The sequence below is a fragment of the Astatotilapia calliptera genome, chromosome 14, assembly GCF_900246225.1.
Source record: "Astatotilapia calliptera chromosome 14, fAstCal1.2, whole genome shotgun sequence".
NCBI lineage: Eukaryota > Metazoa > Chordata > Actinopteri > Cichliformes > Cichlidae > Astatotilapia > Astatotilapia calliptera.
The window spans coordinates 11,541,944-11,567,804 of NC_039315.1; the positions used below are offsets into that span (position 1 = coordinate 11,541,944).

General features: G+C 39.9%; 1 protein-coding gene across 4 annotated transcripts in view; it reads left to right on the plus strand.

Moving 5' to 3' along the window:
- The window catches only part of pitpnm3 (PITPNM family member 3), a 106,366-nt gene that overhangs the window by 52,643 nt on the left and 27,862 nt on the right, over positions 1 to 25,861 (plus strand). For all 4 annotated transcript variants that reach the window (XM_026191489.1, XM_026191492.1, XM_026191490.1 and 1 more), the window contains exons 4-9: positions 6,952 to 7,022; positions 7,165 to 7,385; positions 18,049 to 18,238; positions 20,209 to 20,331; positions 20,837 to 21,018; positions 25,498 to 25,655. In XM_026191489.1, coding sequence (XP_026047274.1) covers positions 6,952 to 7,022; positions 7,165 to 7,385; positions 18,049 to 18,238; positions 20,209 to 20,331; positions 20,837 to 21,018; positions 25,498 to 25,655 — 945 coding nt within the window. The remainder of the gene's footprint in view (positions 1 to 6,951; positions 7,023 to 7,164; positions 7,386 to 18,048; positions 18,239 to 20,208; positions 20,332 to 20,836; positions 21,019 to 25,497; positions 25,656 to 25,861) is intronic.

The following is a 25,861-nucleotide window of genomic DNA, read 5'->3' on the forward strand; positions in this document are numbered from 1 at the left end:
TTTTTGGAAATCGAATTTCCCAGAGGAACCCACCCGAGGGATTAATAAAGTTCTATCTATCTATCTATCTATCTATCTATCTATCTATCTATCTATCTATCTATCTATCTATCTATCTATCTATCTATCTATCTATCTATCTATCTATCTATCTATCTATCTATCTATCTATCTATCTATCTATCTATCTATCTATCTATCTATCTATCTATCTATCTATCTATCTATCTAAAGGCATTCAGTTGTTATAATGCTTTTGTTAACAAAGGCACCTTTGTGTCTCCATTTCTGTGTCCATTTGTACTTTCACGCCTGTGAAAATTGTTTATCTGTATGTGTGCAGATGTGTGCATATGAGCATGCTTGTCTGACAGGATATGAAGCAAGAAAGGCTGTGCGATCGCACATGGGGAACAGATAATCACACGCAGACAACACTGTCGCAGCCTGGAGCCCCACGAGGGGGGAAGGAGAGGGGGGTAAAAGGAAGAGCGAGCAGGAGCGAGAACGAAGATATGAAATAGGAAGGAGGAAGAAACCCAAGCAGTACACCACATCTGTCACTCAGCTGCACATAGATTTCTACTGCTTAGAAATGTTAATTGGGTGTTGCCATAAATGTTTATGTGGCATGTAGCTGCCTTCGTTTCTGCCACTTAACATTCCAAGAAAATAAGAGCTTAACAGTGTATGAAAAAAATAGAGTACAGCATACAGTATATTGAGTTTTGTGAACAATAAAGTTATTTTTTGTTGCTGTTACCCTGAGCATCATTGTAAGACTGTATGCATGTTTTAACAGTTAACAAGGAAATGGAAATATTCGTCTGGATAGCGTCACATGGCTGCTGTCAGCTCCAAATCTGCACAGCTCTCAGGGTCAGAATTTGGCATAAATAACATGAAAGCATGTATCCTTTCTGCTTTGTATTAATGGCTCAGGCTGCTGATGGTGTAATAGTGTGGGGATATTTTCTTGGCACACTTTGGGCCCTTTAGTACTAACTAAGCATTGTTTAAACAGCACAGCCTACCTGAGTATTGTTGCTGACCACATTCATCTCTTTATGACCACCGTGCCATATTTTGATGGCTGCTTCAAGCAGGATAGTGCACCAATTCACATGATGGTGAGTCCACTGTACTAAAATGGTCTCCACAGTCACCAGATCAGAATCCAATGGGGAACTTTTGGGATATGCAGCTGACAAATCTGCAGTAACTGTATGGTGCTGTCATGTCAGTATGAACTAAAATCTCTGAGGAATGTTTCCAGCACTTTATTGAATCCATACCATGAAAAATTAAGGCAGTTCTGAATGTAAAGGGAGTCCAACCCTGTACTAGAAAGTCCACTGTGGTAACGTACAGAGGCAGAAAGTGTCATTGATCAAATACTTATGGATCCAGTGTATATGCACATGCCTAAAGTACACATAGTACTTAAATTTGTCCCACTAGTCGTGGACTTGTTTACTGGTCTTCAATGCTGCTCATTATCAGCATATTTCGATATATTTCTGGGTATATTTGTAAACTTTTTTTCCTTTGGATTTGGCAGAATAATACAAATGCAAATTCTAAGCAGAATAATAAGTAGATTATATTCAAAGAATTCAAAGTCTCCTACGCTTGGGTTTTGTTGTGAGTACTAAGTTGCCTCTCCGTCCTCACTTCTGTGTGCTGTAGATTTCTGCCTTAGCGTGTGTTGCTGTACAGCAGCCATGTCATGTAGATTGGGAGCAGCTGGGATTGTTAGGCACAGATTGTGAGTGCATTTGATGGTTGCAGTCAGTGTATATAAACTGCACAGTCGTATGGGATGTGTGCGTGTGTATGCTGATGTGTGCGGTCAGCAGGTTTGTCATGCAGCAGGACTGGTGGGGTCCCCTCGAGTAATTTTCTCAGTAGGGCAACAAAGCAGACCCTGATGCCAGCGGCGCTGAACAGATGGCTGAGTTTGTTAGCATGCCTATACTGTGCCAGAGGTCAGAGGGGCTTGTTTATCCAGTTACGAGACAGCATTCATCCAAATAAACACATAGTGAGGACTTACAAAATTACGCATGATTTATTTGCCTCATGTATATAAATGTCTCTCTCAGCAGCTTAAATTTTGCCACAAAAAAATGTTGAAATGATTTGGATCTGTGAAGGAGAGAAACATCTTGTGACCTGAGGGGTCTATTAACAATGTAGACTGAGAGAAAGAAAGATATTAAAAGCTTTATCTACCAGGAGGAAAATCCTAAAATGTTTTCTGAAAGCAGTTCATAGCCAGCAGAGGTTATGGAGTAACTGGAGTGACATGATCCTTTTTTTTCTTCAAATCTTGGGTAGAATTTGAGCAGCTGCATCCTGAATAAGTTGAAATCTGTATCTTGTGAGGCACACAACCAACTCCAGTGATAACAAATAAATGCCACCAACCAGCAGCACAGCTTCTCTGGATGGTATTCTTTATTTAAGAGCTTTTTTTTTTTTTCAGAAAAAATACCCTTCCATCAAGCTTTTCAATTTACATTTTCATATTTGACATCTGACATTTTTATGTATCATTTTTATTCATTTTCAAATAATCACACTCCTCAAAAGTCCAGGGAACGTTCGACCATCGCAGTAGAACACAAAGTCATTTAAACTTAGGAAGACTGACCCAGATCACCGAAGGACGAATCGGTTTCTGCTGCTCTGGTGCAAATGAAAGTGATAACAGGGAGAAGCAACAAGATAGGCGCCCATGAAGGGCAGGATTTTATAGGTTTTGGGCTACAGGTGTTTTTTCTGCTAGTGTTCTTGTAGCTACTGGTAGTATGAGATGGTACATGCAGTTCATTCAGGTCGCACAGGTACTCTAGCTTTTCCAGGATGGCACATTCATACGTGACGTTGCAAGAGGTTCAGCTGTGTCTCCCAGCACAGTTTCAAGAGTTTCGAAGAAATATTACATGAGATGAGCTGGACAAGGCCGTAGAAGGGCACCAGCAATCAGCTCCTTTATGTGAGGGGAAACAGGAGGAGCACTGACGGAGGCCTACAACATGATAAATGGTTAAAGGACTGGTTCTCATATACTGCTTTTCTACTCTGAGTACTCAAAGCGCTTTAGACAACTGCCTCATTCACCCATTTAACATTCACACACATTCATACTACAATGGATGCATCACATGGGGTCACCCAATGATATTTGGCATGCAGACTGGAGCAGACAGGGATTAAACCACCAACCTTCCAGTTAGTAGGTGACCTGCTCTACGCTACAGCCACCCCAACATGACCTCCACTCGGCTATTCATGTCCATCTTTCTGACTAAACGGCTAGAATCAGTTTAGTCGGACTGCTCACACAGCCATGTATCATCCAGCTCGATTGGCATTCGCTAGAGAACACCAGACCTGGCAGGTGTGCAACATGGAACCCATTCTCTTCACAGGTGAGGGCAGGTTCACAGTGAGAATATGTGACAGAGACGTGAAAGAGTCTAGCGATGCTGTGCCGAACGTTATACCGCCTGCAACATTCACCCTAAAGATTCTATGCAGTCATAATACGTCAGTGTAGGTTTTATGTTGAAAATGCACTTGCAAGTTTAAGTTAAATGTTTGTTTTTTAATACACTCTTTGTGGATTATTCTCCCACACCTGTTTAGTACATCATGGAGCTTTGCTCTGTGTCACACATTTTGTCTTGCTTCTTGAGTCTATAGTGTATCTTGTTCAATCAAAGATGGGAAGGAAAAATGCTGCTGTTTTCTGTTCGCGTCTTTGCAGGAACACAGATAATTCACCATGATACTGGAACTCTAATGAATTGAATCACACTCCAGCAGACAGGAAACTTTGAGTGCGTTTTGCCATTTTCATAGACCCTGGGGAAGCTATAACTCTGTTGTCTGGAAGTTAGTCTCATCCTGCTGCTTTTGTTTTCCTTCCATCTGCTAAATCCAAGGTGATAAATGAGACAAAAAGAAGCCACCATTTTATAGACAATGACATTTTAAATCATAGTTACACTGACAGAATGACACACAAGGGGCATCCTGACAGAGATCAATATGTCAGTATTTTCAACCTTTCACTTTCAGCTCTTGGAGATTTTTTCTGTAGAGCTGTTCTCATCTTCGCAACCCTCAATTTTCCTTTCCGTCTCTCATAGATAACTTATGAAATATCTCAGTATGACAACAGATGCATTGACGCACTCTGTTCGCCTGCTGTTAGTGTGTGCCTGCCTGGGCCTAGAGCCACTGGAAATGGCCACGATGCCACTGAACTAGGGCACTGTCAACTTCCCACTGGGTGCTTTCTAGGTTAGATCAATATGTGCTTCATAAAGCCCATATTGACCGGGGGGACTCAGACGTCTGAGAGAAGAAACACAAGAAAATGAAAAAGAAATGCAGATGGTAAGAATCCCCCCACCCCCGCAGCAAAAAAGTCTGCTGTAGATGGAAGAAAATGGTTTAGCTTTAGCCACAGGAAGGCAAGTTTATACCACTGAGCTGCGCCAACAGAAACATGATTTTGCCAGTTTGCACCCATATCAGACAAATGCCTCACTTAATGTTGAAGCCAGGAGGAGCGCAGCATGTGTGCTGTTTTCACAAATGACGAGGTGAGGAGTGAAGCTCTGATCTTTCCTTCGTCTTTCTCTTTACAACCTGCTGAATGCAGCTGTTTGCTGCCCATTGGCAGCCAGGTCATTTTTCATGTTTCAGATGTAGGTTTTATTTATACTGGCATTTTTTGGATGCAATGTCATTGTCCTATCTAGTTTAATCAGTAAATGATATGAGAGAATCAGGATCCGCTGGCTTTATTCTCTTTAGGACATCAAAAATCTAAACTGCTTTGGATGTCACTGCAACATTTCCTTTTCCCCAAGCCAAATTAATCTTATGTCACTCATTCAGCCACAGTGATATTATTCTGCGAACATATAATGAAACCTATTTCAGCTTTCCGCTTTTTGGTACTGCTCCAATTTCTCCAGGTTTCACTCAAGATTTTCATTTCTCGCACACTGTTCCAAGTGATTCTGTTAGTGTGTCTATGGTCAGATTTTTCGAGTGGTTTCACCTTAAGTTGTCTTCAGGTTTTATTTGCTGAACGTGAGTGTAGAGCTTTTTGTGAGTCATTACTCTTAAAGTTTTTCCATCATTTCTCTCAAGCGAACCAAAACAGGTTTAAACCAGAAGATTTCTGGTCTGCGTCTATCAAGCATAATTGTTATGGTTTGTAGGTTTTTGGGTTATTTTGAGTTTTCTGGCTGTTTCTGAGAATTTTTTGTCTGCTTTTCATTTTTACCTCTCATTGTCCTTGATTAGTTTTTTGCTGGTTCTTGTATCCCAGGTATTTCCACTCCCCCAATTAGTCCTTGTTGTGTTTATAGCATCAGTTTTCCTGGTGTCTGGCTCTCTGGTAATATCCCCTCCTCTGTATTTGTGATTGTATTTGTTGAGAATTTAAAATGTATGTTCTGGACTTTTTGTACTATTTGTGATTACTTCTTTCTGTGTAATAAAAGTTTGGTTTTGGTTTATTCATGTCAGTTTGTGAGTCACTCCCTTGCCATAGGGCCAAATGCCAGGCCAAATGTTTGACCTGGCAGAGTTTCATTCTGGATCCCCTTCTTGACACAGCCTCAATTTGTGTCTCCGTCCGGACTTCAACCAGCTTTCACAGTAATATGTTAAATAGTTCCATTAATTAAATGGTGTTCATAATTTTATTAAGACACATGCATGTCTTGAAAACAAAACAGTTTTTCAAAGCTTAAAATGATGGATTTAAATAAAGACAAAAGCTGTTGAGAATTGTGTCGGTAGCTTTATGTGCTTGTTTGACATGCTAATGGTGCTAATGGTTGGGGAAACTGAAAAGTCAACAGTTAATTCTTATTTTAATTATTTTGTGCAGACAATAAAGCAAGAAAGTTCTCGGTTTGAATCCAGACTGTTCTTCACTCTTCACCTGTTGTTATATCAGTGGCCTCATGTTTGACACATTAATGAATAATCAAAAAGTAGATACAGCCATCATCTTGTCAAGCAGCTGAGGTTTTGTATTTGCTGTCAATTTCCACAACATTTTGCTCTTCGGCAGTGTTTGCACGCTAAAATATTTCAAGGTTTTTGGAAGAACTTTTCTACCCTACTTTCCTATTTCAGTAAAAAAACCCAAAAAACTTACTCCATTGATTTCCTGTTACTTTGTGACTAAAATAGTGCAGTATGCTAAGTCCCCTGTGTGTGCTGATCTGTTCTAGACAAGCAGGCAGTTGGAGGCAAGCTGTGGGCTGGGAACTGGGTAGAAGGAAGCCGACGGTGCATGAGTCTGTGAGCCTCCCATGACAGTCAGTCCCAGACGAGGGGGCCAAATAAACAACGAGCGAGTGAGCGAGCAGAGCACAGAGCTGGGCCTTAAGCCGGGAGAGAGAAAATAGAGAGACAGGAGAGAGCTCAGGAATAGGATGACACAGCATGCAGAGGCTTCCGGAGAGGGTAATGAGTTTGGCCAGGTTCCAAAGAAATGCTGCACCTTCAAAAGGGAGGGAGAGATACTGGTGGATATTAAAAAAACAAAACACAAACTGTGCCCTCATCTTTCTTTCTGCGTCTCACGTGATGCTTTGCTGTAGATGCTGCCACAGAAAAAACTACTGTTTGCTGTTTGGTACTGATCTCTGAATCTCATGCTTGTTTTATTTGAGCCTCAGGGCATATTGAACCACTGCACAGTTTGAAGTCGAAATAGAGAGAGATGAAGAGGCTTTCGTAATGTTGACCATATTCACTAATCAATATCCATTTATGCTTTTGTTATTAGTGTGTCTGGCTGAAGTATCTCCTGCCGTGACCCATTCTTTCCTTTTCTCTGTCTCTCTTCCTTCCTTCGTTCTCCCTTGCTGCTACTTCCTGCCCCTATACTTTACTCATGCAATACAGAGGGTCTGTACCAGCTGGGAGGCCCACGCTGTGCCCCTCAGAGCAGCATTGAAGGAGTGGACGATACAGAGGTAGGACCATTACAAAACAGCCTCTGTTCACTAGTAGCCAATAACATGGAGGAGTACTCATCCCTTTCACAAAATGTTGCCCTTATTTTTTCTCTCCCTTTCACTCCCTTGTTTAACGTGTCCCTTTTCAACACCCTTGCAGAGAAAATGTAAGACCCATGTGCTAATACTTGTGGTGCATGGGGGAAACATCTTGGACACAGCGGGCGGAGATCCCAGCACAAAAGCTGGCGATGTGGCCACGTTGGCCTCGGTGCTCGACAAGGTTACGCGGGCGCATTTCCAAGCTGCTGCCGAACACGTGATGATCAAGCTGGTGCCATGTCCAGCTGTATGTGCTGAAGCCTTCTCTCTGGTGTCCAAGTAAGTGCTGATGCTAAACCACACGCCCTCATGTACTCTTGACATTTTAAAGTGTTGCATACCTGGATAAAATCCAGATGATTTAATTCTCTTTCATTCATATTTAGCCACACAGGTGACAGATCAATGGCAAAACATAACTGGAGAAGGGCACAGAGGCATGGTGAATAGTTTGATAAATGTGAAAATGGTGTGAATCATGTGCTGTGGCCTTCACCGCTTCCAGATCTACCGAAAATTAAAGACTGAGGAAAAGAAATATGCCAAAATATTAGCTGAAGTCAAGTATCAAATGAGGAGATATTTTTGGAAAGAGTGATGTTCGCCCGTGCAGCGAATTTCACAACTGAATGAGAATAAAAGCTGTATTTCACGCTCCGTGTGACCCAGACCTTGCTAAGGCACTTTTAAGAACTCCTAGGGTTATCCCTTTCAGTGAACCAGAATTTTTCAGTTGCCAGTACAATTTCTTGTCGGAAATTAATTATGTGGAAACACAGCCTTTCACACTTTAAATAGAATAATGTGCCTTCTGCTGCTTGGATGGGAGGACAACATGAACTAGTGGCCTCAGGCAGCTCTGATAAACACCTTAGTGTGATATGAAGTATCTAAAATGATATGAAGTTAAGTAGAATGGATGAACACTGTGGGAAAAGTGACACCAGATTTTATAATCAGCTATTTTGTTGATTCTGTCGCTGCAGACTGTAAATCAATGACAACTCTGTAAAAGGTCCTGTGCTTGTCAGTGCATTAGGCATTAGAATGAGTTGGAACACCTTTAAAATTTACATTTCAAAAGTAAAATTAGTATAAATATTAGCAGATAGTCAGTTTATTTAGTTTTGTCTTCTTGCTTCACCCACAAGTTTCCTGAACAGCTGATATTGGGTCACATGTTTAATATCACTACACACCCATACTCTAGTGAATGAATGAAAGATGTCACTGACACACTAATAAACCAAAGTTCCTCATATCAATGATATGTAACTTGAAGAAAAGTTAATGCTAATGCTATTGCATTAACTTTCTTTCTTTCACATGCGTAAACATTTGGATGGACTATGAGTGAGACATGAACACTCATGGTCCACTTTCCATATTTAAAAAATGAATGACAGCTAACATGGCTTACTCTCACAACCTGCCCAAGTTTACACACGGGAGTTAAGTGTGTTGGAGAGAGTTAGGAGTCTGTGATTTCACTTGTCAGCTGATGAATAAGTCAATGATTATGAGGCATGACGCTGAGCAGTTTCATGCTGTCACATTGTAATTTGTTGCCCGTAGTAAGCTGCATTCCAGCTCGGTTCTTTAGACAAGGAAAACAAAGGGAAAAAGCCAAGTGCTCCATAAGGTAATTGTCCTGTTTCTGTAGCTTTTTATCTTAATTTCTTCCTATTTTGATTGAAAGCTTCAATTACAATGAAGGAGCAATTAATTCTGTATTTTTGAAGAAGATGCTTGAAGAATGTGCATGTCTGCAGGAATTAATGCCCAGTGCTGCTCAGGTGGTGAAGGTCAGCCACACTTCTGTCTTAATTAGCATGCTCAGGGCATTTCTCAGGCCCCATAAGCATGTGATCATGTGGAAAATATAACCCCTAAACTTTTTAAATGTTGCTTCTAATTGTTAAAGCTCCCCTTTAATAGTAGAGGTGTCTTCTTAGTGGATAAAATTAATGCTTAAATGACTTCATACAGTTTCCTCTAAGGCCTCTCCAAGCAATGATCTGTTTGGTTAATTAGCTACTGTTACTTTGCATTCAGGTTTCAGTTTCAAGGGGGCGGGGTTAATTGTAGACATTGTTATATTAACATGGTAATGAACAGACGTTAGCAGATGACTCTTTCTTTATGATATATTAAACATCTCCATAAACACTCACAGCTCTTATTCCTTGCAATTGAAATTGATGGAAAGCTGCTGGATGGTGTTTAGGAGATATAGGCGGCAAAAGCATGACTTTCTCCTTCCTTAGTCTGAACTGCTGTCTTTTCAGATGGCTGCTTAAGCGTAACTAATAATTTCATTTTACATTTAATGTCACATGTCCCAGTGGTCAACAGTTTTGCCTCTGACAGCGTCACTTTGTTTTCACGGCTCCCCAATTATATGCCGAGGATATTTTTTGTTTGACTTGTCACTAATCACCGTGGCTGAAAGAATGTGTTTAGCAGTCAAGTCGAGGCTTCTGTTTGGCGTTGTGATTGATGCTAGCTGGAGAGAGGTACAGACTGGAAGCAAGACAAGTGTAAAGAGATTTGAGTTGTGTAGCTGCTCAGCAGCTTGACGTCTGCTTTGCTTTCACCACATCCAGAGATAAAATATTCATGACAACAGTTTCCCATTGCAGTAGAGCGGAACTGAGTTATATGGCTGCGTGTCTCGATTGTCTGTAATTGAAAGCGTGTGGACACACAGGCACGCATGAAATTTTGCTTAAAAAACAATTCTTATTGCAACAGTGTGTCAACCAAAGCTGTTTTGCTGGGAGATAAATAAATGATTAAATAAAATTAAGAGATGGAGAAATGTATAACTAAAGAAACAATTTACGCACACATACCAATACATTTAGGATTATTCATGTGTCATACATTTATTCTCTGTTATTTTATTGTTTATTATTGTTATTGTCTCTGTTATGATCAAAGTTTAATTGACGATGAGTACCACGTTTGTGACTATCATCATTCTTTGTTAACTCAGGCTTTTTTGATTCAGAGACTGTGCTCACTCACGTAATTGTGAGCGTGAGACACATCGTTCGACTTTTCTGCATAAAACTTAAGAATTAAGGGCTTGCTCCATTCAGATGCATCATCTGAAGAACCGGTGATAGAGCTCTCTAAAGATCTAGAAAAATAACAGTAAAATCCGATGCTGCTGCTGCAAAATAATACAAGATAGTAATACTCCTAAAAAAAATCTTTAACCTTTTGATTAGATCATTACAAGTGCAGGTGAAATAAATAGTTATTATACTTATTTTCTGCTCGGTGTGCTGCTGTTTGTTTCTAACATGAGAAATTAAGACTGCAGACACACAAACATTAAAGGTTACTCAGTGTGTTCATTTCCAACTTTGTCTCACGTGTGAAAATCTTTAGTTTCCTGTCAGATCAAAGTAAAATTTATCCTGTTGATCCAACAGCTTGCAAATTAGGAAGGAGTATTAGTGCCACATTAAGAAAAATAAATGTTTTGAGAATAAATTTGAAGTTTCAAGATTAAAATCGTAATTCAGTTTTGAGAAAAAAGTCAAAATGTGGAGATTACAGTTGTTGTTTCAGGACAAACTGCCACGGTTGCTGGACCCTCTGAGTTAGTGAAATCGTACTTCAGAATCGGTTTTGAAAAGATGCTTGTGGTCAGGCAGAAAAACACAAATGCAGGCGAGTGGATTATCACAAAAGGGAATGGCTTGAAATGGACAGATGAAAGGTTATCAATGGTGATATCCTGGTGCAATACAGATATGTATGTCTTATCACAAGGTGGCTGATCAGTTTGTTTCACCAACTCATTTAAACACGGTTTTGTAAAGGGTAGAGCAGCCATGGCAGTTTGTTGTGAAACAGTAACGGCAATCTTCACATCTCAAAATACATTTTCGACTTTGAAACTTCAAATTTATTCTCAAAATGATCAACAATATTCTTTTCCCCTAATGTGCCCCTAATATTCCGTCGCAGCAAATGTTTTTGTAGTTTCTAATTTGTGCTCTAGCTGCTTTTCCAGCAGTATGAAAAAAGAAGGCTCAGCAGCAGATTTAAAAAGACAAACATAAAAATGTATCCACTTACTGGGTCACCAGCTGAATACATGGAAATTCCAGAGACAATGTAAAACACACAGTATGTGCTGCTGAAACCGAAGCAGGGAATCTACGTCACACTTTATTTATTGCGAATCCTACTGTTAATAAACTAAAAAAAAGGTTCCAGCCCATTTCAAACAGAAACTCTGAACATCACCTGTTTTGGACTAGGTTATGTATTGAGTTACCATGGTGATCCAGCCAGGTGAAACTCTGGCTTTTAAGGTCTACATGGCTCACTAAGCCAGTGATCTTGCTTTGTAGTACACCCTGCTGCTCTCGCTGTCATGGGGAGAGAAGACACTGAGAAACTACACTTTTTGCGTCAAAGTTCATGTATTTGTATAGTGAGAAAAGATTAGCTTTTCTTCTTTATTCGTCAGTACCTGTAGTACCTTACAGGATTAGATTGGACAAATATATTGCTATTGATATAAATAATAATAGTAATTCCCTACTTTTATGTAAATTTCAATTTATTCATTCATTCACTGTTAAACTGTTTTATAGGTTAACCTGTTTTTACCATAACACATGTCAGTATGACTAATACACACTAAATGCTAAATACATATTGTAGCTGACAAAAAACAACTTGTCAGTCCTTTAATGTAGGCAAACCAGATACTGAAACATACATCTGCAGTGGTTTATCTGAATCTTTTTTACAATTGCCTGATAGCAGTTTGAAGTTGATATGTATTTCTGATTTGCAGTGAAAATATATAAAACTTTATTTTGGGCAGATGGCTCTAGGTCTTTAATATACTCTCACAATATGTGTGGTCAGTAGGGATTAATGGATGCCTACAAACATGAAGGCACATCACTCAGTCAACTGCACTTTTGTCATTTAACAGTGTTTTCTCTAATGATAGTGCTGAACTTGTGGGTGTTTGGAGTCTCATTTATTTGGATGCCAATATAAACATCTTAGGAATAAGCCACACAGAAAGGAATTACTGCAGTGTGGGTAATTTGTTCTCATTCTGGGTAACAGCTTGGCTGAAAATCACACCACGGAGTGGAGGTGGCAAAACCTCTTAGCGCCTCAAAGAGAAACTTTCACATAAACAAACAAACCTTGGACTCCGTTTGGTAGTTCCTTGTGTACCATATAAGGCTCCCATAGAGAATAAACATGTTTTTCAGTTTTCTTGTTGCTGTGTGTACAAGAGCTACTGTGTCCCACAAGGCTCAGAGCAGTTATTATTAGCTCCACTGTACTAATGAACATACCTTGGAGTGCTGACGAGGAGCAGAGCGTCACAGAAACACATGCGTAATCCATAAACACAGTTGGAAAAAAAACATCCCACACGGAACGAGTTGGGAAAGCTCTCTGAACGTATATTACAGCACCATGGCACATCCAATTAACAGCAGCAACACAAATGCTCCCAAATTGATTTCCTCTGCAGCCTCAATTTAAATAGAAGCATCTCAGATTTTAAAATCTGAGCAGCAGGAGAGTAAAATATAATGTATTCAGTGCCACTGTACACCCATCAGTGTTCAGGCCAAACGAGGGCAGCTGCAAGGATTTTGACTTGTCCGTCTCCAGGGAGAATGACCTCTGTTTGGTGGGTAGAAGCTCATTATTCTGGCCATTGGTGACTGAGGACATGCCAATACTCTTTCCATGCCCCCTCTCTTTAATTAATAAGGCTCAGCAGAGTGCTGCTGCTGTTCATGTTAATGGCGTAAATGCTATGCAGTGCTAAGCCAGGCATTAAGAAATTGGGAGAGCAATTAGGCAGGAAATCTGAGTGACTTCAGAGTTTTTCAGTTTGCCGTTATGTGGCGAGAAGCGACAGGTTTGAAGGGCAGCATAACAAAGTCTGTCTCAAGGTTATGCTGTGTGCGATGAGGCTGGGTCGAGATTTAATTGGCTTACTTGGCTTTATCGTCTCTGCGCTTTGTTCGTGGAGCTCTTCATCATCGCATCATCACATTACTATGAACTGTCGAGGAAGACTTCAGTACGTATAGCAGGGTATTGTAAGTGGCACTAAGTAACTTAACATGGCAATTACAGGCAAATGAAAAACCCTCTCTCACTTAGAATGTAAAGGATAACCTTACAGCTGATATGATATGATGTTACCCATTTAAAAAAATGCTTCCTGTTATGGGAGTCTTCAGAGTCATGCGCTTTCATTACATGCAGATATTACGTATATATTCGTATATTCTTAGCTGACATTTTTTGAACGTGAGCTCGGAGATTTGAACGAGGTAAATGCCACTGCTCGTGAGTGCATGACTCATGAATTTAAATAATGATGGAAGAAACGTCACAGCGACATGAGGCACGCTCGTCTGTCAGTCAGGGAGATGCTGGTGCGTCTCTTTTGAGGAGCAAAAAGCCTCCCAAGTGGTACATTTGAATTATCAGCCATCTCATTGCTGTTTGATTGATGCCAAGTTCATCATTCCTGTGGTCTGCTATATTACATTAGGCTCTTAATTAGGAGTCTACATCCACCACGATACTGAGCTGTAAAATCCAGAACCAAAGAACCAGAAGTGTCAGTTTTGCTCTCAAAATTATTCGCCTAATATCACAGCTCTGTTTTTATTGATCACCAACATCGGAAAGGAAATCAAATCATTTTTATGATTAATTAGAGCCAATAAATACATATCGGATTTGGATGGTCTGATAGCAAAACCCTGTTCCAAAGCACATGTTTGTCTTAAAAAAGATTGTAGTAATTGCTTGACATTAATTAGAAGAATGGATGTTGTGCAGAGAATAACCTGCAGCCTTCAAGGATGTTTTTATAAAATAGAGAAGAGTCTGGTTCATGCGCATACAAACAAATCCTATTTGTGCACTCTTTCTAATGTAAAACAGTGGCTGTTCCATGGTATTAATACTAACAAGCGCTTGCATAATCAAGTAATTATACAACACAAATAATGAGTGTCTCACCTGACATTTGTGGAGCAGTGCAGCAGGTGTAAAACCTCTGTTCCTGTCGTGTGACTTGTGAAACCTCTTCAGAGGTAGAGTTGTGTTTGGAATATTAATCGCAGGTTTTTTTTGCATTTCTCCAAAAGCAAGTGTGTTTTGTGAGTGTATGAGAGGAACATCTGTTAACACGACTTTAATAAGATCAGGGCCCTACAAGGCTTCGACCAAACCCACAGTGGTACTTAGCTGGGATGTTGGGAATTCTTTTCTCTCACCTCCAAAGCTCAATAAACAAGCAGTGGATAAACAATTTATGTTGATTCAATTTATGAGGTGAACTAATGTTTTTTTTTTTTTTAGCTCTTCTTCTACTTCTTCTGTTTTTGCACAACAAGCCTTGCTCCTGAGTAATATCCTGACATTTCTGTGCTGCAGTTGCCTGAACTGAATATTTCACAGCGGCCGCTGTAGAGGGAGTGACACTGTTGTTATGCGGATAGCTGCACCGTTCCAGCAACAGCGAATACATTACAAAGGATTTCTTTCTTTTTTCCCCCTCTGTCATTCTCTCTCTTTTCTCTCTCTCTCTCTTTTTTTTACAATCTGCATGAAAGCAGCTTGAGGTGTTGAAACACTCTCAGAAAGCTGCCCTAAGAGCAGAGTTCATACACTGCAGGGTGAATAGTCTTAGAAGATCTGCTGTCAGTTACACATCAGAGTGGAAAAGTGCTATTAGCAAAACTTCTGGAAACATAACAGGTGAAACACACAAGCACTGATTTAGTTCTATAACTTAGAATTGTAAGAAAGAAAACCCCTGACAACTCCAGTCACTTTCCTTCACACAGCACTGTCACATTTTTCTGTACATCTACTCAGCAATATTGTTGTTGGGCATGAATTTGGAAGATGTGTAGTGTTTTGTGGAACTCTTTAAAATCTGACAAACTACTCTTCTTTGAGTTATAATATATATAAGTTCAAACATGACAATTATATTGTGTGAACTGTTAGCAGTCATAGTTTGCAGAGATTTCAATGTGTGTGGCAACTCTGGTCAGTTGCTGAATATCAGGCAGGAAGATACACTTCTTTTCTGGTTTCATCTTCTACTCACCGATTAGATGTTTTCAACTTTTCATGAAAAACAAGAACTTCCATTTTTATCGAAATGCATTGAATTTTTTAATTTGTTTACCTTGTGCATCTAAATAAGAGCACGCCAGAGTTCTCAATAACAATAAAAGCTGTATGCATATTTTGTCATGTAGCTAGGAGGAGTAGGAGTTAAGCTAAGAAACAAATCTGGTTTGCTACATATACAAATATACTGGTTTTATTTGATTTAAATATTCTTAGTTTGCAACACATAATTCCCCCGATCCATCACAGAGGTGATTCTGAAGTCATTGTTGTTCCTCTCATATTCCTCTTTTTTTCTCAGCTGTGCCTACTCGATATTTAATGTGAACTTAAAATGACTTAATGTGAACTTGACTTGCCAAATAAGGAGAAAGGGCTCAACAGGGGGCATTTCAACACCAATCAGGGGCACATCTGTGGTTTTTCTTGTGAAACTCTTGTGTTGTGTGCATTTTCTATGCGGCTTTATGAGCAAAGAATGAAGGGATTTTTGCAACAAGCAAACCAATTTACCGACAAAGTTTCTCTTTTAAAATCAAGCTGAATAAGTGTGCTTGATGTGACAATGAGAATTGTGGAGGTGGCTTTATCCACTGTATATGTGACTGGCTGACAGCTGAATGCTGTGTTGCTGGAAGCCCAGGACTTACATGGATTGCTCTTGCTGCAGATACACGCACCCAACACTTTATTAGGAACAGCTTCCTAGTACTGGATTATACTTCCTTTTGTCTTCAGATCTGCTGTAAGTCTTTGTGACAGATTCAATGAGGTACTGGAAACAGTCCTCAGGGATTTTGGTCCATATTGACATGATGCTGCAGATTTGTCAGCTGCACATCCCACAGGTAGATAGGTGGATTGAGATCGGTTTACTATATACATATCATATTCATATGATATATATATCATATTCAAGGAAGCAGTTTGATATTATTAGAGGGTTTTTTTTTTTTTTATCATGGTGCATTATCCTGCTGGAAGAAGCCACCAGAACATGGACATACCTTTGTTGTAGTGGTTATGTGAGTTACTGTTTCTGTCCCATTAGCTCAAACCAGTGTGGCCATTCTCCTCTGACCTCTGTCATCAAAAAGGTATTTTTTCCTGCCAATTACTGAGTATTTTCTCTTTTTTGGATCTCTTTAAACCCTGGAGATGGTTGTGCAAGAAAATCCCAGTCCATCATCAGTTTCTGAAATACTCTGTCGAGCCTGTCTGGCACCAGAAACCATGCCATGTTTAACGTCACTTAAATAATATTTCAACATCCTGATGTACAGTTTGAACTGCATATCAGAATTCACCCATTCAGTCCATAATACCATACACAAATCCAGCCTACTATGTGTGTTCATTTTTGATTAATTGTCCAAAAACTGCACAATAACGTAAACCAATGTTAAATTAAGCATTTATCTTATAAATTCAGTGTATGAGTTTCAAGCCTGCTTTCAAGCTGAGTTACAAAGAGCTAAATTTCTCTATATAAATCTTAAATAAAATAGTTAAGTAAGCTAGTGTAACTGTTAACACGTGAAAGATCCCTGGTTTGAAACTGGGCATGGTTGTAGAAGGACATCTGGTGTAAAAGTCTGCCAAATAAAATATGCAGACATCATGGGAGCGTAAAGCTAAATATATCACAGATGTGTGTCAAAGCTTGTAAAAAACTGTTTACCGATTTACAGGACCGAAAATCTGTAGTGGCTGGATTAAACAGTGATAACATTATAATTGATACCCGTATCTCAGTAGAGCAATTGCATGTACCCAAAAACTGTTGTCAAAAATGTAATGAAAACTTAAAAAGAAAAAAAAACCACAACTTAAACTTCTGTGAATTATCAGTGGTTGCTGATGGAATTTCAGCCTTGGTGTGGCATTGGTGGTTCTTTCTGTAATCAGAGCAGCTGATGGATGGTGGCAGAAGTGCAGCTCAAGGAGACAGTGCAGGGCAATGCCATCTTTTACTGTTTCCCCACGCTGTCACAAAAAGTGTTCCGTCTGATCTGTGTGCACGCATGCACGCTCAGTAAAAATGCACACTCTGCTCTCATTGCTGTAGCTGCTTGTTTACATAATTTTTATTTCTAGAGATTCTTCTACCTCTCACCTTGCCTGCCTACACAAACACATAACCACACACAAATGCATTTATGCCTACACAAGCTTTGTGGAAAAACCTGGGCTAAATTCAGATATCGTGTGCCATGAATGGATGTGGAATAATCACATAACACTGGAGGAACTTTTCTTGATGATGCTTTGATTTTAGACATCGTTAACTTCTTTGTTTTTTAATCTTTTTTGTTCATTTATTTTTACATGACAAGGAGATAAGCACAGCTGTTATAAGAAGCATCTTCATCCAATCCCTACAGTGTATATAAATTATTTGTATACCCTCTCCTATATCTATAGTCCAGATAAGACAAAACTAAGTTGTGTTCAAGCTATCAAAAATCAGCTAGGCTGTCCTTGAGGCCCGTCATGAAGTAGAAACAAACAGTGACAAATAGAAGACAGGTCACTGAGCTCCAAAAGACTTCATCAGTCTTGATTTTTTTTCAGGCCTCCCCCAAACATCAAAACCTCAGAAAAAAAAGTGGTTCTCTACGTTAAAAAATCCATTGCGCCGGTGTTTTACGAAGTGGTAAAAAAAACCTTTTAAGGTATGAAATAATTATGAAATCTTCCTTCTTGCTCTTCATCCATCTATTCCTCTTTAAACTCTTCCCTCCTGTCCTCCTACCATCACCCCCTCCAGTCTCAACCCGTACAGCTATGATGAGAGCTGTGTGTCCAGCAGCGTAGACCACCTGCCTCTTGCTGCCCTTCCCCTCCTCGCCATTGTCTCTCCACGCTACCAGGATGCTGTGGCGACCATCATTGACCGGGCCAACCAAGTCTATCGCAGTTTCCTGCAGTCAGAAGACGGTCAAGGGTTCAGCGGTCAGGTCTGTAGTGCCTTCTTCTATTTAGAAAAGCGTTGAGAGGCGAGGGGAACTGCTACTCTCTTGTCTCTCATCATTTAGTAATGGGCTTTAGGCCATTTAATGGAAGTCAATGGAGCAAAGATTGCTTTTGAGTGGGCTTTCTAATGTGTGGAAACTGTGGGTGCTCAGACCCTCAGAGAGCACCAGATCTTGAATGTTTATTGGACCACATTTCCTCTTTTAGTTCTACATAACAACTTACAAGGCTCTTAGTCATGGGCTGTATCTCATAATGGGGAAATAATCTGTGAGAATGCTGTTCACAGTGGACCTGAATTCACACACTGGATTTGGGCCCTTAAATGCCAAATATGTGAACTATTTTAAATGTAGTTACAATTCGGTTCTTCAAGCACTATATGGTAAAAAATTGAAAATGCTCAGGACTTTATGGTGCATGACAAATAGTAAATACATGTAGCTAATGGGCAATGCCATCTACATTAACAGTCAGTATCCTCAAAACAGTGCAAGGACCATTATGATAAAGATAGTGATGTCAGTGCCTGTTAATCTTTGATTTGTGTGTGTGTGTCAATACTGTATGCTGTATGCTTGTTGATGTTGTGTTTAAGCTCATAATTTATTCTACTCCTGCTTTATGTCTAAAACTGCCCGGCATCCTTTCTCAGCATTTTCTCTCCTAGTAATTACTATTGTTGTAATTACCAAGTTCCAACACTGCATATTTTTAACATCATTAGACTGATGCGAAAATAAAATAATATAAATTGATGTGTTCAGTTTAATTCTGCAGACTAATTGCAATGTCTTCAACTCCAAAAGACACTGAAAACAAGCATTGGTAAAACTGATGTATTCAGTGATACAGAAGGAAAGTGCAAGGATATTTGTGTGACAAGTATTACTGCTTGCTGCTGAGCCAGATGCTACTTTTGTAGTCACAGAATTGCCTAAATACTGGTTAATTGACAAGAAAAAAAAGACGTATTACCTAAACTCACACAAAAAACAAAACAAAAAGAAAAACAAATTCAAAGTGTGTCCAGATTTTTGACTGGGAGTACATAAACTAACCAATTTGCTGACAAAAGGACTTCATGGCAGCCCGATTAGCAAAAACCTATTTATTGGCAGACAGATCCTAAAATACAAGACCAAAGGCAGACTAACAGAAACTGAATTCAAAAAATAATACAGAGAGATGCAAACAAACCCTAAGATAATAATGGAGGAGGATAAGCCTACATGTACATATGAGGTAATCAGAGAACAGGAAACAGGAGGGCGATGAGAGTCAGGCAAGCTTAATCTAGACAGTGAAGCAAGTGAGGTTGTGAACTCAAAACAAGACACAACTAACCAGAGACAACTATGCAAGAAAGTAAAGCAGGAAATGAAAGACTAGCAGAACTGAAACAAACTAATGTAACTGGAGACATTCTAGTTGTCCAAATTCCCAATATACCTGAGTGAGAATTATAACTTGGAGGGGCCTCTAATTATTGCATAAACTGTATCTTTGAGAATGCTTTTCTTGGAAATGTTTTCTCCATAAAAAATATTTGGGCAATGCAATACCCAAGGGAAATTGAGGAGTTGCTCACAGAAGTGAAACAGCTGCAGAATAATGCTGTACAGCAACTTTTTTAAATTTTTATTTTATTAGCTTTTACCTGCTATTTTTTATCATAACAACATTTATTATTGCTGTCCACTGATAAATGTACTACATAATTACAAAACACTAAAATTCCTTGCATACTAACTTTTACTAATGGCATACTGTGGCAGTTATTTTGTGGTACCTACAATATTCTGTTTGCATACAATAAGAAACTAAGACAAAGTCAGCGTCATGCCCTCTAGTTCCAGTAACATATGTTGTTTTCTAAATTCATTGCTCCAGTTCTACTATCACTGAGTGAATCTCATGTAGTGGGTCTCTATATCATATATTTTCTGTGCAGGTTTGCCTGATGGGCGACTGTGTGGGTGGTGTTCTGTGCTTTGACGCCTTGTGCTTCAGCAACCACCAGAGGCCTGGCAGCCCCAACAACAGCAGCAGGAACAATAGCACTGAGAGCCTGAAGGTAGGGACACAGACACTGATGATGCAGAGGGAAGACTATTACCATCTAATGAAACAAAACACTTTCTGGACATGTATGATAATAAACATCAAAATTACATACCTGTGTTTTCCTGGGCCTTCGTCATACATTTGGGTCACAATTTGTACTCCATGCTGGATTTCAAGGAGATCTGAATATTCCTGAGGACTAGAGTTCCTGCAGTGTACATGTAACATATTCATCATGACATTTGTGCCGAACTGCCATCCTGAAGCAGCTTGTTATTTCCCTGTTCTACGCCTTGCATGATCCCAGCCTTGTACTCCCTCCCTCCTCTCAGCCCTATTTTTCCATTAAGATCCCCTCACATCTAATAGACTCACTCTTGCAGACAGTTTTCTCCTCCTCCATTTAACTGTTCACCTGGGAAAACAGATCAAGTCCCATCATGTTATGTGTAATTTCTGGGGTGTAACCACTGTCGTGACTTGAGGTCTTATAGTAGGTTGCATGTTTTTCTCAGGATAACTCAGGCCTGCTGGGGGAGTCCAGCTCGGGTTTGAGCTCTAGCAAGAGGCTGAGCAAAAGCAACATTGACATCTCCGCTCCCAACGAAGGCCAGGGCGGCCCACCACTCAGCCGTAAACAGAGCGACTCTTATGATGGAGACACCTCGTCCACTGGCCAGCACAACTTTTTCTCCAGGTGAAACAGGATAAAAGAACTTAACCCACAACTAAAGAAATTAAGTGTCTTTAATAAAGTGAAACCAAGTGTTTTTTTAAGATAGTATCTATTAGTATTAGATTGTGGGTAATATTGAAAATGGACAGGCCCTTTTTGACTTGCTGTTTTCTTTTGCATCATTTTTTCTATCCATTAGCCATTTAATCCCTAGTTTTCTTTATTTGTTTTCATAACATTCATCAATATTGTGATATTAAAAATAATACACCATAAAAGATAATTTTATTCATTGTTCAACATCTGTATCTGCTGGGCAGCCATTGTTGATCAGCAATGTTACAGCTTTATATGATGAACCAGATGTTGTGTGCTGGCCCTCTTCCAGGTTTGTCTGGAATACTTTGCCCTGTGTCACCCCTGTTCTGTATCAATATTTACAGCTTGACTGCACATCCTCTCTACCTGTCTATAGTCTGCTGGACTATAAATAGCCTGTTTGTACCTCTGCCAGCCAGTTTGTGATGGAGACTGAGAACTGCGGGTGAATATGACTGGGGCCTGAAGGGGGAACGACTGCCATGTTGACTTAGTTCAAGCAACCAGTGTTCCCATTGCATATCACATGCTCTAAAATGGCCTGTATTTATATAGCGCTTTACTAGTCCCTAAGGACCCCAAAGCGCTTTACATATCCAGTCATCCACCCATTCACACACACATTCACACACTGGTGATGGCAAGCTACATTGTAGCCACAGCCACCCTGGGGCGCACTGACAGAGGCGAGGCTGCCGGACACTGGCGCCACCGGGCCCTCTGACCACCACCAGTAGGCAACGGGTGAAGTGTCTTGCCCAAGGACACAACGACGAGACTGTCCAAGCCGGGGCTCGAACCGGCAACCTTCCGATTACAAGGCGAACTCCCAACTCTTGAGCCACGATCGCCCCAAATGCTCTACTAGGCTTACACCATTAAGCAGACACACTGAAAATAGGATCTCATCAATTCACAGTTATGCCACATAGTTCACATCAATGCCCCTTCTCACTTTTTGCTTCTACACTCCTGATTAAGCTCCTCGCCTGGGTCTGCCTTTTTTCCCCCTACAGTCATCATGAGGGCTTATTAAATCTCCTCTTGCATGGACATTATTCCTCAATTGAGAATTGCCCTTTTGATGGCTCTCACCCTGTAGTTTGCAATATTCCAGACTAAAAATTGCCCTTGAGATAATGCACAAATGATCACGACATTTCTCACGTGGAAATCCAGGAGGGTGTGCTATGCTTACCATTCATTTTACCATAGATGTATCTGTTTGTTTGGATCAGTTTCAATGATATGTAGACAGACACAATTTCCAACAAAAAAGCACCAAAACACATTGTTAACATATGTAAATCTTATTTATTCAAACTACTCAGAAAAAGATGAGATTATGTGAAGATTGCTTGGAGAATGGCTGGCTAGCCCATCACAGAATCAGAGGTGCTTTAGCTTGATGTGGAGGCATCAGTGTCAGATCTGTTTAGTACAGTAATGACACAGCATGCGTTCATTACTCATTAGGTCTCATAAAATGTCAACCATTCACACAAAAACACCACCACAAATGTGATGTGTGTCAGATTTATCTTAAAAAAAATAATGGGACAGCCACTAAACAACAAAAACAATGTTTCACTTCCTATAAAAACAGGGCCAAATAACACTCATTGAGCTATAGCACACTCCAGCATCTTATGGACAGCAGAAATAAATTTAACATGAAAATGTATTTAAACAATATATATTCAGTGTTTTAGTCATCCAAATCCCAAGGGTACCTCTACTGTGTAAACAATTCTCAATGAATCACACACAAACAAGAGTGCTTTCTTTTAATTTTCAGGAATTATTTTCTGTAGCAATGAATTTTCTTGCAAACAAAGACAAAGTGAAGATGTGGATGTGGTGTAGTTCACTAATGTGTGTGCAGAAATGTTAGAAATTCGCACAAAACGTTTCAATGAATTTGCACGTTTCATCTTTAGGCCCACTGATCATTGAAATCTCTTTGCAAACTGCCACACTCCATCTCTTACGTTTGCCTAGAGTTGTAACATGGATTCAATTCAATTCAGTTTTATTTATACAGCACCACATCACAACAACAATCGCCTCAAGGCGCTTTATATTGTAAGGCCGACCTTACGATAATACATACAGACAAAAACCCAACATTCATATGACCCCTTATCAACAAGCACTTTGGCAACAGTGGGAAGGAAAAATTCCCTTTTAACGGGAAGAAACCTCCAGCAGAACCAGGCTCAGGGAGGGACGGCCATCTGACGCGACTGGTTGCTGGTGAGGGGAGGAAGAATAAAAGCAATAAACTCACTGCACATGGCAAACAATTTGAATGGAAGTCATGATATCCAGCAAGTATGGCTATTAATTAGTTTTTCAGTACCATTAATTATTTTACAGATTTTTAGGATATGCAGTAATATAGAGTTCATTTAGCTGAGTGATGCATTTACATTTAAGACGGGCATGCTTTGTGTCCAGATGTTTGCAAGGCAGTTTGAATTTATATTAGCAAATTCAGGTAAATACAGATTTGTGTGTATTGTTTGTGAATGAAGTCAAGTGTGTGTGTGTGCGTGCGCGCACGTGTGTGTGAAGACAAAAGCTAAAAATAGAATCAGAAAGCAATCAAAGCACTATTGATTTGGCTTTTAAGGATGGCTGGAGACTGTTGGCTAATCCGTCCTCTTTGTGTAGGACTTGATGGGAAATGTTGGCTTGCTGGTAAGCAAATGGATCTCGTCATTCAGCAGCAGTGGGTTCTGTCTGAGACCAACTCGGCTGTTCAAACAACTGTCAGTGTGATGCAGACTGTGAAGACCGGGTGAAAAGCTGCTCTGGCTGAGTCATTTAGGCCCAGGGCTTGCAACAACCCCAGAATGTTAAAACATGCAAGCCTACATTTGAATGTGGACAAAGAAAAAGGATCACAAGTCAACTGCTCCAACATTCAACTGTTCACCATAAGAGATTTTGGATTACCTCTACTTTCATTTAAGTTGTCTTATTGCACATATAACCCTGCTACACTGCCAGCTTTTGTCATCATGTTAGCTGAATCCTGCACACACACGCCAGAAATCTGTATTAAAATGATCTTTTTGTATTAATTTCCTACTTGCTCATATTTTTCATGGAAAGCAGAGATGTTAAAAGTGATGAATGTACCTTAATCTATGTTAAGAGGGTGAAGCGTTTGTTTGAATGTTATGTACACACCAGTGATGGACTGTGTATTTTTGTCCATTTAATAACATTTTCCATTTAGCTACTGTGAATCATGAGCACTATCTTAATTCAGTAACATTTTTTGCCAAAGAAGAGCTTGTGAATTAGTGCATGTGAGCGTGAAGATAGCATGGTGATTCAATTTAGCTCAATTTATTTTGGAACCAAATAACAGGAAAAGTCATCTCAGGGCACTTTACGTATTGAGGCGGAGACCTTATATTAATTTAGATACGACAATTCCCTTTGAGCGGGACATTTGCTGACAGTAGGCAGTAAACTCTCTTTTAATAGGAAGGAGCCTCAGGCTTTGGAAAGGGGGACCATCTGCCCTGCATCTGAGGAAGGGCAAGAAACCCCCCTACACACAAACCCAAAAGAAATGGAAACATGTCATAGTAAATATAGGGGTTTTTTTTTGCAATTTTTAAAGGGATTAAAGGCTTGTAAGCACTCGTAAAAGTGTCCTGGATATGTGTGGATACAGTGAACAGTATGTTTTATGAGAAAAAAGCATAGAAATATAAAATACATGAGTCTTATAAGTCCTCTATATAAAATACAAGTGTGTACTTTAAAGGGAAACTTTGAATGACATTTTTCTTATTTATTCTCTGTATGAGAATAAGCACTGAGCATGTTTGATTATTCAGGCAAGTAGCCAGAGATCAGAAACAAACACCTATAAATGGAGGTATGTGCAGAAAGACAGAGGAAAGAGAGGGAAATGGAAAAACTACAGGTGAGAGAAGGGCATACACTGTACACCTTTGGACTCTTAGACCATGGAACCAGTTAGTAGGGGAAAAAAGCTTGGTGGTGTTGATGGAGCTAAATCAGGCAGACAAATTGGGCCGCACTACATCATTCACATGTAACATGTCTTTCTGTTTTCGAGTGGTATAACAAACGCTCGCTCCCAATTTGGCGACCCATTCAAGCTATAAATTTCCCAACTCCCCCTCTGAGATGTCGGTGCTGCTCCATCACTGTTTGCTGTTTCAACCCCTTCCACCAACCGAGCATTTAGCATTAAGCGCCGGGGGGATGTTTACTCATCGCTCCCCAGTTTCTGCGTATTCAGATCCTAGATGTCAGAACTCTAATTATATTTTTGTCTTGTACTGAATTATGTTAAATGTGAGTTGCCTGTATGAATGATGTATATTATGTCTGTGTTTTTTAAACTTCCAGTTTGATGAAGGAGGGAACGGAGGTGCGTGGCGGCAGTAGTACTAGTCTGGTGTTGAACCCAGGCAGATTTGACTTTGAGGTATCGGACTGCTTCCTGCTGGGCTGCCCGCTGGGCCTAGTGTTGGCCATGAGACGCACTGTGCTGCCCGCTGTTCAGGGTAAGAAGGAGAAATGATGCAAAACATGTATTTAAGTACTGTAGTTTTAAATTTAATACAATCAATATGTTGTTTTTCTATGAAAACGTTGTAACAGTTTACACTGGGTTAGGGTGAACTGATTTTCACTTTGCTTTTATCACTTCACTTATCCAAAGGGCTCGCTTGACTCAGGTTGAAATCCTTTCTTATGGTCATGCTTGTCA